Source organism: Ammospiza nelsoni, chromosome 6, assembly GCF_027579445.1.
Source record: "Ammospiza nelsoni isolate bAmmNel1 chromosome 6, bAmmNel1.pri, whole genome shotgun sequence".
NCBI classification, from domain to species: Eukaryota; Metazoa; Chordata; class Aves; order Passeriformes; family Passerellidae; genus Ammospiza; species Ammospiza nelsoni.
In genome coordinates, this window is record NC_080638.1 from 10,758,048 (window position 1) to 10,772,476 (window position 14,429).

The 14,429-nt window shown below is 46.7% G+C and overlaps 2 protein-coding genes and 1 pseudogene across 2 annotated transcripts; 1 reads left to right on the forward strand and 2 right to left on the reverse strand.

The window, feature by feature from the left end:
- Window positions 1–1,514: 1,514 nt before the first annotated feature.
- Window positions 1,515–2,462, reverse strand: LOC132074604 (olfactory receptor 4D5-like). Its single transcript, XM_059474509.1, has one exon. The coding sequence runs from the start codon at window positions 2,439–2,441 to the stop codon at window positions 1,515–1,517; it is 927 nt and encodes a 308-aa protein (XP_059330492.1). The 5' UTR covers window positions 2,442–2,462.
- Window positions 2,463–5,529: 3,067 nt separating this feature from the next.
- LOC132074238 (olfactory receptor 4S2-like) lies at window positions 5,530–6,464 on the reverse strand (annotated as a pseudogene).
- A 6,982-nt stretch (window positions 6,465–13,446) lies between these two features.
- LOC132074993 (proto-oncogene Mas-like) lies at window positions 13,447–14,403 on the forward strand. The gene has a single exon (XM_059475116.1). The coding sequence runs from the start codon at window positions 13,447–13,449 to the stop codon at window positions 14,401–14,403; it is 957 nt and encodes a 318-aa protein (XP_059331099.1).
- Window positions 14,404–14,429: the final 26 nt, after the last annotated feature.

The following is a 14,429-nucleotide window of genomic DNA, read 5'->3' on the forward strand; positions in this document are numbered from 1 at the left end:
TGCTCCAATTTGCCTTGCATTGATTTATACATAAAATATTCATAGAAGCTTTATTGGAATGTTAAAAAAAAAATATCACAGTGATACATTTTTTTTTCTCAATTGGAATTTACCCTAATTGACCTAAAGAAATTTTAATTCTTCAACATTTTTCTCTAATACTAAAAAAGAAAAGCTCCCTTCCAGCCCAAACCATTCTGTGATGATCTTGAGTAGAAATTCACTATTAAAAAGAAATCTCATTTGCACAAGGATGGGAGATGTTTGGAAATCTCTTTTAACCAGGAAGATCAATGACTCACTGATGCTTCTGATCCTCCTGTTCCTACAGGTGTGAGAGTGAGGGCTAATTTAAGACAGTGAGGAGAGACAGGAAATGTGGAAATCCTTTCACTTCCTGTGCAGCAATTTAAATTGGATATTAGGAAAAATTCCTTCATGGGAAGGGTTTTCCAGCCCTGGAATGGACTGCCCAGGGCAGTGGTAGAGTGGCTAATCCTGAAGGGATTTAAAAGCTGTGTGGATGTGGCACTTGGGGACATGGGTTAGTGGTGGCCTGAGTAGCCCTGCGGAATGTTGGACTTGATGATCTTAGAGGGCTTTTCCCATCTCAGTGATTCCATGATTTTATTTAGGTGGGATGAATCCAATCCAAATAATTTTAAAACAATGAAATTGATGGTGTTCCTCTCATGAAAACCACTGAATTTCTATCCCTGATGGATTTGGTGATGTAACTGCTGCCCTCACAGAGGCAGTTTGGGTTGGAAGGGACCTTATAGACAATCCCATTCCATCCCCCTGCCATTGGGAGGGACACCTTCCACTATCCCTGATATCCCACATTGCTCCAAGCCCCATCCAAGCTGGCCTGGAACACTTCTAGGGACAGGGCAGCCATGGCAAACCCATGCCAGACCACCACAGGGAAGAATTTCTTCCCAATATCCCATCTAAACACACCCTGTGCCAGTGTGAAGCCATTCCATCTTGTCCTGCCTCCATGCAGGACACTCTTTGTCTCTGGAGTCCATCTCCACTCCTCCTCCTTCCTCCATATATTGGACCTTGTATGATTTAAATAATTCACTTCTGTGAGAGAATTATGGCTACAAATATTCTTATATGTCTAAAGGAAACCCTACAAGCAGAATCTGCACTGTCTCTATCTTCCAGTGTTGGTGGGTGAATTGGGGACACTTAGTGCATGTGCCTCTGCCATCTGCTGTCACAGCACAGGAAAAGCATGTTAGAGAGGGAGACAAGCCTCACCCTGGATTCATTTATTTATTTGAAAATTATGATCCCACATGAGTGAAAGTGTTTAGGAAGTTTGGGGTTTTCAGCATGGATTTTTAATATTAACAGTAATATGTGTATAGAAATGTATTTGTACATAATTGGAAGTCTGTGGGCTTTAGCCACCGAGTCATTATTGTGTAGGAGTAGAGCAGGAACGTGACTCCAGGTGTAACTCTGGGTGTAACTCCAGGGTCCTGCCAACCCAGCCTGTGTCAGAAGATTCTGCAATGCCTCCAGAGTCTCCACATGGATTCCTTCACCTCGCTGCTCCTCAGGGTGTAGATGAGGGGGTTCATCATGGGTGACAAGATGGTGTAGATGACAGAGACGTATTTGCTGGTGGGCAAGGTCCCAGCGGGCCGCAGGTAGGTGAAGATGCAGGGCATGAAGAGCAGTGTGATGGCCATCACGTGTGAGGCACACGTGGACAGAGCCTTCCAGTTCCCCTGGGAGACATGGGCCCGGACCTTGGCCAGGATGAGGGCGTAGGAGGCCACCAGCACCAGGAAGCAGCCCAGGGAGATGAGGCCGCTGTTGGAGGCCATGAGCCACTCGGTGAGGGTGGTGTCGGCGCAGGCCAGGCGGATGACGGGCGGCACGTCACAGAAGTAGCTGTGGATGGTGTTGGGGCCGCAGAAGGGCAGCTGCAGCATGAGCACAGTCTGGACAATGGAGTGGATAAAGCCCCCGGCCCAGCAGGCCGCGACCAGCGCCCAGCAGGCCCTGCGGGCCATGATGGCCGTGTAGTGCAGGGGCCTGCAGATGGCCGTGTAGCGGTCAAACGCCATCACCGTCAGGATGAACATCTCTGAGGAGCCCACAAAGTGCAGGAAAAACAGCTGGGCCATGCAGCCCTCAAAGGCAATGGCCTTGTGCCCTGAGAGCAGGGCCACCAGCACCCTGGGGGTAGTGACAGAGGTGCAGCAGATATCGATGAAGGACAGATTGCAGAGGAGGAAGTACATGGGGGAGGAGAGCTTGGGGTCAGTCCTGACTGTCACAATGATGAGGAGGTTGCCCAGCAGGACCATGGTGTAGGCCAGGAGGAAGAACGTGAAGAAGAGGAGTTGCAGCTCCTTGGTGTCAGAGAGCCCCAGTAGGATGAATTCAGTCACCTGGGAGGAGTTGTCCTGTGCCATCGCTGCAGCTCAGGCTGCCATGGCGCAGGTAGGGGGGTGGCCAGGAAGGGAAGGGAATGTGCTACAGCTCCAAGGCTCATGGATGGTATGAGCAGGATGCATTTGCTGCTGCAAAAAGCACAGTGTCATGTCACAAATGACAGAAAGCACAGGGGGTGTACTCACCCCCTATTCTGCCCCTACTCAGGTGTAGCCTGCCCTTCCACACTGACCTTCTCCCATGAACTCACTCTGACCACTATTTTCCTGCATCATGGTTGGTGTGCTCGCATTCTGTGAGGGAGAAATCACTGAATTAAAGTATTGTTAAAGTTGGAAAAGCTCCCATTTAGTCCAATTCTCCATCCAACACTGCCAAGCCCTCCACTAAACCATGTCTCCAAGTGCTACATCCATACTGCTTTTAAATCCTTTCAGGAATGGTGATTCCAGCACATCCTGTTCTCAGATAACTAGAGCCATGAATGCTGGGAAAATGCTGTGCTTTTTGCCTGCTGGAAATTTGAAGTGACTACAAGCAAATGCTGCCATTCTCAGGCATGAGCTGTTCCATGTTCTGATCCTAATGACACTCCTCTAAACTAAGGAAAGGGCTCTCCAGTTAACTTATTCAGACTAAAACTGGGAATTCATGCACTGAAACCAGGTCTGGGAAGTTCCTCACTGGAGAAACTGGGGTTTCTAACACAGCAGAAGCTTCAAAACCCTGAATGGCTTCTCTACCTTTACAGTTTTAAAATTAATTTTTTAAGTTTTTCAGTAAACAAATACACTCACTGTCCTGTGGAGGTTACAGTGGGAGCAGCAGAGGAATGCACTTGTCCATTTAAAATCCCTCCAGGAAATTCCTTTACTGCTTATTTCAGCTGAGGAGTTTATATCTGAGCAAGCAGGAGCCTACAAGTAAGAAACCAGATGTCTATGATAGTATAAGCATTGAATAAAGCTGCCTTAAAAGATCTAAAAGGCCAAATCATTAGACAGGGGACATTAACAGGACACAGACATTGTCCTCTGGTATGTTGAATATCCACTGTATTTCTTCTGCTGTCTTTTTGGGACAATTTCAGTTTAAAGCCAATGCTTCCCTGAAGGAGTGGCAGTGAAATCCAAGCCAGAATATGTCACGGACATGTGTAATAACAAGCTCTGGTTATTTAGCTGAGGAGGGTGGTAGAAATAATACCGAGGTCTTGGCTGTGGTGTGAAACACCCCATAAATACACCTGTGGTGACACTGGGCTGCTGACTGAGATGTTTCTGCTTTACTGACAAACCCACAAATCCACCCTTACAGCATTCCCATGCAGAACACCAGGATCACTTGTGTGTGATATTCCTGAAAGTGCTGAAGACCAAGCTGGACAGGGCTTGGAGCAACCAGAGCAATCCCCTTGTTGCAGGGAATCAGAACAAGATGAGCTTTAAGGTGCCTCCCAGCCCAATCCATTCTGGGATTCTAAATCTGCAACTGATTTTTTAATGTTTTTTTATTCTAAGTCATAAAATAGATCTCCCAAAAGTCACTCACCAGCAATGCTGCTTTGCAAAGGCAGGATTTCAGTGGGGCCTGAGCAAAACAAAGGAACAATCCCAGAACACTTCCACAGAGCTCACTTGCTGTCGCTCCTCTGACGACCTCCCCAAACCACTTCAGGGGGTTCCATCAGAAAGTCTCTGCAAGGCGCTGCTTGGAAGTTATGGAAGCAGCTCTGTATCTCTGCCAACTCTAAGCCCTGAAAAGAACAGCTCAACCTTCTGTACTTCCCATTATGCAAAAAAAAAAACCACCCAAACCCACCAAATCAAAAAGCAACCTCCAGGTGCATCTTCAAGTGCAATTATTTCTGTAGCAGAAATAGTTCAGGTACATCACACCACAAGGCACAAGGCTATCAGGAGTAATGAGATCCCAGAGGCAAAGGGAGTTTTGTCAGAAAACATCAGTGGCAAGGAACTAAAATTGTTCCTTGGGTAGTTATTACTTTAATCCCTGGAGAGAGACATCAGATAAAGATGTCTCTGACATAGGACATTTATATAAATTCATGTAAATGGATACAAATTTTGCTTTTTTCATAAGCCTGTCTTTCTCATCTACAATCTTATTTCTTACTAACTTACATGTTGACAGCACAAAGCAAAATATCACTGATGTCATCCCTCAGACACCTGACTTAAAACTTTAAAACAAGAAGTAAGTTGGAAATCATTTCAAAAAATGCACAAAGATTTGTGGTGAGCCTTCCTTGCTCAGCAGGTATTTTTACTGACACAGTAAAGCACAGGAGCAACTTTTGAGCTCAAGTATGAAATTCTTGTAAGAATTATTTGCAAAGTATAGAGGAGCCTGACACAGTTTCCAGTGACACCTTCCACAAGCAATGGGTGAATATTTGCTCAGAATCACCCAGAAGTGAGACCTCTAAAAGACCCCACTGTTTTTCATTTCCATAACATTTTAAACTACATTTATTTTATTTGCTGCTGTCTTGGGCAGAGACAGGTGAAGTAGATAGAATTATAGGAGAATGATGGAATTGCAGAATAGCTGTTTGGTTTGGAAGGGACTTAAAAAACCATCTCATTCCAATCCTCTGCCATGGGCAGGGACACCTTCCACCAGACCCGGTTTCTTCAGGTCCCATCCAGCCTGACATGGAACAGGTCAGAAAAGATTGGCTGAAGTGGGGGAGTAAGGAGAGAAGTTTCCCTTCCTGTTCCTTCATCAGCAAACCACCCAATTAGCTCTTAATATCACGGGTTTTTTTGTTTTTTTGTTTCTTATGGGGCGCTCCACCTGGACAATATTTTCAGTATTTTTAACAGCATTTAAGCCCTGATGTTGCAGCTGCTCAGGAGGCCTTGGTGTGGGCCTTTGGTCATTGACAAGGAATAGGAAGGGAATGTCAGAGTTCCCAATGTCTTTTCCATCATAAAAATAACTTCTAGTGCCTTTCTAATTCCAGGAGGATTAGACCAATAGGCAGCTGTTCTTTGAAAGGCCCATTTTGGGGCATTGTCACAGAAGAAATTACAGCAAAACCTGCTTGATTTTCTCCAATTTTTTGGGAACATGATCACAGCTCTACCCCTTCCCATTTCCACTTCCCACTTTCCTCCTGCACAGTTTCCTCATGGCTCCCTTCACCTCCCCATCCCGGAGGGTGTAGATGAGGAGGTTGAACATGGGTGTGATGAGCATTTAGAACCCGGCCACACTCCTGTCCTCAGACAAGCCACCGGATGGGCAGATGTAAACAAACGTGCTGGGCCCAAGTCACAGGATCACCACAGTGATGTTGGACCTGCACGTGGACAGGGCCTTGTGCCATCTTGCCAGTCTTGTGCCACCTCAGGGAAGCCAGGATGCCCATGTAGGACATGACCAGGACGAGGAAGCAGCTCAGGGATATCACCCCGCTGTTGGCCACTGCGGCCAGGCCCTTGGCGTGTGTGTTGGCGTGGGCCAGGGGGAGTAGGGGGTCGACATCACAGAAATAGTGGATGACTTTGTTGGGGCCATATAAAGGGAGCAGGGAAGGGTGGGAAAGGTCTCGAGGGTGGAATGCAGGAAGACCCCCACCCAGAGACCCCCACCATGCAGCCACAGACTGTGGGACGTGAGCGCAGGGTAGCACAGGGGCTGGCAGACGGCCATGCAACGGTTGTAGGCCATGGCTGTCAGGATGAAAACCTCTGTGCAGCCAAACAAAATGAAGCCCCAAAGAGCTGCCCTATGCAACCTGCAAAGGAGATGGTGTTATTTTCCACCAGGAAGCCAGAAATCATTTGGGGAGCTGTGACAGAGGAGTAACAATAACTTACAAAGGAAAGGTGGCAGAGGAAGAAGTACATGGGGGAGTTCAGGCGCCGGCTGCTCGTCACAGTGAGAACTGTGAGATATCCTGCCACTGTGAGTGTGTAGAAAAGCAGGAACACCACAAAATACATTTTTTGCATACCTTGGTTCTCTGAGAGGCCCAGGAGGATGAATTCCTTCATGGTGCTGGAGTTTTCCATGCCAGTCTAGTGGGCAATGTGCAGTGCAGAGCCTGGAAATGTGGAAGGATAAAGACAAAATGATTCATCAGTTTTTTCATTCTTAAAAATTAATTCTTTATCAGAAGTGCATTCTCTCTAAGAAATACATAAGTTTAGAATTAAGTTTATCAAATTCTTTTAAAATTTGTTTTGGTTTTTGTTTGTTTTTTCATTGTTCTTTCCCCTCTACATATTTAATTTGCCGTATATGAGACACAGCCATAGAATCATAGACTCCTGGAATCGTTTGGGTTGGAAGGGACCTTAGAGACCATCTAGTTCCAACCCCACTTCCATGGGCAGGGATGCCACTCACTGGATCCATTTGGGATTGGATCCATCTGATCCAGGCTCCAATTTTATGATTTTAAGATAGAGCAAGATCAGAAAGTCCTGTAGAGGCAAAAAACTGATCAAGCACCCACAGGAAATGCTGAAATGTAGAAAAAACAAAATTTTCAAACTTGAAAAAGTGAAGCCTAAAGAGGAAGTTGGGAAAGTTTCTGACTTCTCCTGTGCTTGCAGTTTTACTTACAGGAGGTAAAACATACTCAAGAAAGGGGATAAAAGGGAGATCTTACCTCTAAAATTAGCTTTTCAGTCACTGACCAGAAGTACATGATATAGTGTAATCAGTTGGGATATGAAATAAATGCAATGTGGATTGTTATAATTAAAAAAAAAATAATAAGGAATTGCACCATCCTCTTATTTGCAAGGGTTTTCACCTAAAATCTCGGGTGGTTAATTGAAGAAGAATTTAATAACCTGATTTGGGACTGCAAAACCAGTTCTGCACATGGTTACAGCCAAAGAGAGCCAGAGATGGTTGACAATTTCAGGGGAAATTTCTTTTTGTATTTTCACCTTTTTCAAGAGGAAGGGCAGGGGGGAAAAAGAGGAAAGGAAATCAGGAAAAGGAAAGAAAAGAGGAAAGGGAAAAGATCCTGGAAAACTTATCTTCTCTGTGCTTGGAGATCTAATTTTTGTGTAAGAGCTGTAAGATTTTATGTCCCCAACATCTCCTTTTCCTGGTAGAGGTTTTAAAGAACATAGAACAGCTTCTAAAAAGCTTCTAACACTTGCTTAGGAGGTGCCTTTTTTAATCCCACCTCATTTAATTCCTTGCTGTCCTTTATCACCAAGTGTATCCTGGCTTTTCCTGCCCATGTTAGAGCTGCTTGGAGGGAGCATGAGCGCTGAAGAGTGCACTCACAGCCCAGCAAGCAGAGATAAAAAAACTGTTTAAGTAACTTTCCTCAAACCTCTCCAAGGAAATCTCCCTCTTCCAGGGCTTAATTCCCTGTTTACACAGACCTACTTCACCCTCTCTAAGGAAATCTCCCAGCTCAAGGGCTCTTGGGGCTGGAGGAGGGAGGTGTGAATGCTCAGGGGTGGGAAGGAGAAGAAATTAATCCCATCCTTCCAGGGGAAGTTTAGATTGGATTTTAGGAAAAATTTCTTCACTCAGAGGGTGGTGCAGCCCTGGCACAGTTTACCAAGAGCAGTGGGGCAGTCACCATCAGTCTGGAGGGATTTAAAACCTGTGGATGTGGCACTTAGGGACACACAGTAGTGGTGGCACTGCTGGGAAGTGCTTGGACTCGATGGCCTTGGAGGGCTTCTCCAACCTTAACAATTCCATGATTTTTGGAAATAACAGCCAGTAGATTAGCTGAATATTAAACTGGGCAAGCATGGGATGTGCCTGGTCAAGTTAACATTCCCAGACTCTGACTTTGTTATTACAGTGACCTGAGGAGGTCGCTTGGGGAGAGAAGGACGAGAATCTTGTTTCTTGATCAGAAGGCTGGATTTATTGATATATGATATATAATACATTATAACTATACTAATAGGAATAAAGAGAGAAGTTGCAGAGGCTGCCAAGCTAAGCTAAGAATAGAAAGAATCTAAAACCAAGAGAAATCTCTGTCCCTGTGTTCCAGAGAGCTTGCCCTGTGATTGGCTCTTAATGGTACACATGGAACACGAACCAATCACAGGTGCATCCTATTGCATTTCACAGCAGCTGATAACAATTGTTTACATTCTCCTCTGGGGCCTCTGCTTCCCAGAAGATGCAGAATCCCAAAGAAAGGATTTCTGTGAAAAAATGTCTGCGACACTGTGTGTTTCCCAAACCTTAGATCCACAGCTTAGGCTTTATGGCACTGTGAGTAATAATAAAATTGTGAGGATTTTTAAATCATTGTGTATCCCAATAAAGCTCCACAAGCCCTCATGAAAAAAATAAATAATCTGAAAGGTTTCTAGTAGTAAGTAGAAGTAGAGAAGAGAGTGGCTTGGGTCACTTCTTGATGACCCTCCAAGTCCCTATTTTCCATGAAAATTCATCACTGGTAGCCCAGGGAGTAAGGCCTTTTCAAGAACTTGCAATGTTTCAGCAAAGGTTAGTAAAGTAGAGTAAGCTAAAAAAAAATCCTTATTTTACAAATTGGGAAACTAAGGGAGGGGAGGAAGTCAGCTCTTGTACATCTGTGGAAGTTAGCTGAGTTGAGCCAGTCCAGGATTTCCTCTGCAAAGAAATGAACCTAGTCACCTAATCAGTAAGAGGAAATGGCTTTAAATGACAGAAGGTGGATTTAGATAGGATATTGGGAATAAATTCTTCCCTGCGAGGGTGCTGAGGCCCTGGCACAGGTTGCCCAGAGAAGCTGTGGCTGCCCCATCCCTGGAAGTGTTCCAGGACATTTTGGAGCACTCTGGGATAGTGGAAGGTGTCCCTGCCCATGGCTGGGGATGGAACTGGATGACCTTTAAGTCCCTTCCAACTCAAACCATACCAGAATTTGATGAATTTGTGAATTACTGCAATTCCAGCTCATCACTGCTCTGAAGTATACTGTGTATTTTCAGCTTGAGATTTAGGTGCATCAATAAATAGTTTCATCCACTGCCCATCCCTCTGTTTGTTTTGCTGACATTTACTGAAATTCAGAATGGTTCAATAACAACAAAGGCATTTTGAATGTCTCCCAACATGGAATGCCAGCAATCCATGCAGAGAAAATGGAAAACCTCAAATTAATGAGGAGATTAAATCCTGCTCTGGATAAAAATAGTCTTTTAATTTAGATATCATTTTGTGCCATAGCCTGGAGTCCTGGCCAGGTTAATGAGGGTTGCCAGTAACCACTATAGGAAATAGGATTGGGTAAGAAAGTAAAAACAGTCTTACAGTCTTTGGGAAAGGAAGAGGAAGAACAGATGACAACAGAAGCTGAAGATGTACAAATGCATTTCTGACCTGCTAAGCAAATTTGGGCTGGATCTGCCCATTCCTGTGCCCACTGACACACATGGCAGCGATTTGGGTGGTGTCCCACTCCTGTCCCTTTACTTCCCTGGCCCAAGGGACTAAGGGACAAAATAGTTCCCTGTAAGGATGTCAGGAAAGGAGAAAGGTGTTTTCTCTGTTTCCACACCCTTTGAATTGGGGTGGCTCATGAACATGGAGTGTGCATGGACAGGACTGGGATGTTGTGGGTGGGTGGTGGTGGGTTCTGTCTGCTTAGGAGCCACAAGGTGAGGAAGAACCTGAAGCTCTATTCAGGGGGAAGCTGTGAAACTGGAAGTGAAAGGCATGGGGCTGGAGGGATTTTGTGAAATCTGAAGTGGCTGAGGTGTTGAAGGACTGTGCTGAAAGCCTGTGGGGTGTGAAGATGCACTGAAAGAGCTCCTGACCCCAGAGCTCCACGCTGAGGGCAGCACAAGCAGGGTTTGGGCATCTGGAACTGCTGAGGTGGAAAGCTTGGGGGCACGGTTGGATGAAGCAGTAGAGATCCAATAAGGTGCTGAACTGTGCTGGGAGAGGACCCACTGTGGTGGCCGGTGTGTGACAACTGGGCAGGGACAGGAAGGAATGAGAAGTACTGAGGGAGGTTGTGAAACCTCCACCAAAGATGTTATGGGAGAAAACTTGAAATTTCTCTACCTGAGCAGCACTAAAATCTCATCTTCAGGGGCTGTGAAACCAGGGCATCTCAGGGCCTTAAGTACAGTGCAAAGTCTGTATGGACAGTTCTTGCAAGAATGGCTGAAGAAGGGAGAAGTAGTAAAAAAATGATGTTTCCATGACACTGCAAAGAGGGGAGGGGGAAGTGGTTCAAATCTGAGTGATCATACCCGCACAGGGGAGGTATTTCCCCCATGAGTGATTGGCTGCCTGGAGGGTCACGCTGAAAACACCATGGCTTTTTAAACAGTGCTGCCCAGCCCAGCACTGCAGGATGACACAAAGACTTGAGCTGCACCCTATGTCACACCATCCAGGGGACAACATTGCTGGGCACAGGCGCTGAAATTCCCAGGAACGCAAAAAAGGTGAGAAATTCTGATGTGGGTCTTTGACGTTGCACTCTGATGGGTTGTCAGGCTTTGGGGAAGGGAGGAGAAACAAAAACAATGGAGGAAAAAAGATCAAAAATTTACTTCCTTTGCTGGACAGAAATTTGCTGTAGGTCAGGAATTGATGATAATAATTTTCAATATAAGGAGAGCTTCATTCCAGGGACTCTTGTGCCTGTACAAGTGCTCTTGAACTGCTCTAAATGCACCTCTGTAATATAAAAAGTCATTACTCAGAGACCTGGCATTACAACAGCAGAACTTTCTGTCCACTGTCTGAGACACCTTTGTGGGATCAGGGTTGTTCTGCCTCAGGAACTACAGGCAGGATTTGGAGGCAAATCACATGGAGGATGTTTTATCTCAAGGGAGGAAAAGATCACCTGGACTCAGGCTGCTGATGTTTGAGGACAGTTTTCACTTATTAGTTACATAAGCAAGTGGGATCATGTCCTGAATGTGTCTTAGAAACAGGAATTCAGTCTTTCCAAGGGACTATGATAAATAAATGAGAACCATGAGTGACTTTTGCAGTGTTCTTCTCCACAGTCTACAGAAGTAAGATAAGGATCTCATCACTTCTATTGCAGCAGAAGGCAAAACTGTCGATGGTTTCTCATTTACCCATTGCAGCCATTTCTGTTCCTGGCACATACAGCACCTTCTTTATGCACATACAGCACCTTCCAGTGCCTAAAGGTGCTCCAAGACAGCTGGAGAGGGACTTTGGAGAAGGGCCTGGAGTGACAGGAATTATTTTGAACTGGAAGATGGTGGATTTGAATTAGGTCTTGGGAGGAAATTCTTCCCTGTGAGGGTGATGAGGCACAGGTTGCCTAGAGGAGCTGTGGCTGCCTTATTCCTGAAAGTGTCCAAGGCCAGGTTGGCAGGGATTTGGAGCAACCTGGTCTGTGGAAGGTATCCCTGGCTGTGGCAGGAGGTTGGAACAAGATGAGCTTCAAGATCCCTCCCAACCCAAACCATTCCATGATTCCATGACATGATCAATGGCACAAAGCCATTTAACATTGGGAATTATCACCTATCATCCCTTTAATCCCCAGTGGGGAGAGATGCACCTGTGGAGGTGTCAGTGGGCTGAGACAGAACTTAGGTGACACTTAAATGTTCACACTCTCTTCAGATCAAGTGGAAATTTGGTTGCACAGAAGCCAGGAAACCACTTAACCACCGGGCCTTCCTCTGTTCTCGCAGCAGAAAAGCTGAACAGAACTCGAGGCTGTTTCTGCTAATTTCTGCAAAAACGTGATCATTTATGGCCACTCCTGGAGCAGGCTGTGAGGGAGGAACAGCCACAGGGCTGCTCTCCACAGTGTTCATGCTAGAAGTGCTCAAGGTGCTATAAGAGCTGAGGATGGGAACATCCAGCTCTGCAGTGCCAGAAGTTCCCTGGTTTCAATCAAGGAAATCATAGAATCCTCAAATAATTTGGGCTGAAAGGGACCTTAAAGCCCATCCAGTCCCACCCCCTGCCATGGGCAGGGACACCTTCCACTAGCCCAGGTTGCTCCAAGCCCCATCCAACTTGGCCTTGAAATTCCCGGCACCACACACTTCATTTCCCTCTGTCCATGAGGTCAGTGTGCCTGGGGTGCTGGGATGGAACAGCAGCGATTCAGTCCGTCACGTTCTGGGTGCTTTTGGAAGTCTGTCTCCATGTGTGCTGCTGTACCACAAAGAAAAAACAGAGGATTCATGCTGGCTACGTGGTTCAGTGATTCACATCTTCCCAGAAAACCCCATTTTTTGTTCCTATCCTCTTTTTAACTTCTCTGCCTTCCATGTCCAAAATAACAGCTGGTTAGGAGACAGCAGAAGAGCCAGTGTATTTGTTCTCATCAGACCATAAAAAAGGTGTTAAACCCATTTTTTTCACCCCCAAGATTTTCAATCAGATCTTAGTACCACAGGGAAGGAAATAATAACTTAAATCATGGAGTGGTGTGGAAAAGTTATCAGAGCCACGGCTCCCATGTCCTGTGAGGACAAGATAATCTGTGGTTTCTTACATGTGGTTCTTGCAGTTTCTGAGGGAGAAGCTGAGGGCTCTGCCAAACCAAAATGTTTATTTGTTACTGTACATGGGACCAAGGAGAACCACATCAAATGGCACCATATTAAAACAGAAATCACTCATTAATATAAAAAACTACCAATTGTTCTCATGGAATCACAGAATTCCTGAGTGGTTTGGGCTGGAAGGGACCTTAAAGATCATCCAGTTCCAATCCCCTGCAATGGGCAGAGACGCCTTCCAATATCCCAGTTTGCTCCAGCCTACCTCCACAGATGGGGCAGGCACAGTTTCTCTAGGTAACCTGTGCCAGAGCTTCACCACCCTCACAAGGAAGAATTTATTCCCAGTCTCCCATCTAAACCCACACTCTGTCAGTGTGAAGCCTTCCTGTTACTCCAGGCTCTTGGTCCCTTCCAAACCAATTTATTTTGAAGTTCCATGAGATCAAGTTCTAGCTACAAAGCCTTGGAACAAACCAAGGAACCCCTCTAGAAAAGTCACCCTGGAGTTACCACCTCTCCCCTCTCTGCTCCCAGGTCCGAATCACCCATCATGAGACCCTCAACCACACCAATGGTCCTTCCAACCACAGCCATCCATGCTCCTGGGACCAACTACAGCGGGGCTGTGGGACAACCCCAGCCATCCTACACTGTCCTCAAGTTCATGGAGAGCTTCTGCCTGCTGAGTGCTGCCTGTGGGATGGTGGGGAACGGCCTGGTCCTGTGGTACCTGGGCTTCCGCATCCGCAGGAACCATTTCACCGTCTACATCCTGAACCTGGCAGCCGCTGACTTCGGGTACCTGCTGTGCATCGCCGTGGAGACCGTGCAGTACCTGATGCAGTTCAACGTGGGGGTGCAGTTTGGGATCTTCCTCTTCCTGGATCTCTTCATGTACGGCACGGGCCTGTACCTGCTGACGGCCATCAGCATTGAGCGCTGCCTGTCTGTGCTGTCCCCCATCTGGTGCCGGACACACCGCCCGAAGCACCTGTCTGCCGTGGTGTCCGGCCTGCTCTGGGCCCTGTCCCTGCTCCTGAACACTCTGGGATATGTCCTGTGCACCGTTCGCCCCTCTCCCAGGGCCTGCCAGCGCCTGCTCATCGCCATCGGAGCCTTGGATTTCCTCGTCTGCGCGCCCCTCATGCTGCTCTTCAGCCTCACCCTCTTCCTGCGGGTCAAGTGCAGCTCCCAGCCCTTCCAAACGGGCCGGCTCTTCACTGTCATCATGCTCACCATCCTCTTCTTCCTCATTTTCGCCGTGCCCCTCAGTGTCCTCATCCTCCTGGACTTCCTGGGCCTCAAGTTCCTGTATTCCCCAGAGATTGGCTTTGTGCTGTCCTGCGTCAACAGCACCCTCAACCCCGTCATTTACTTCCTGGTGGGAAGCTACAGGGATCGGAAATTCCGGCTCACCCTCAGGCTGGCATTCCAGAGGGCCTTCCAAGACTCAGCGGATGACAGAGATGAGCGGGAAACGCGGGACACGATAACCATGTCCTCCTAAAATCCTGCCTGGAATGTCTTGGCAGA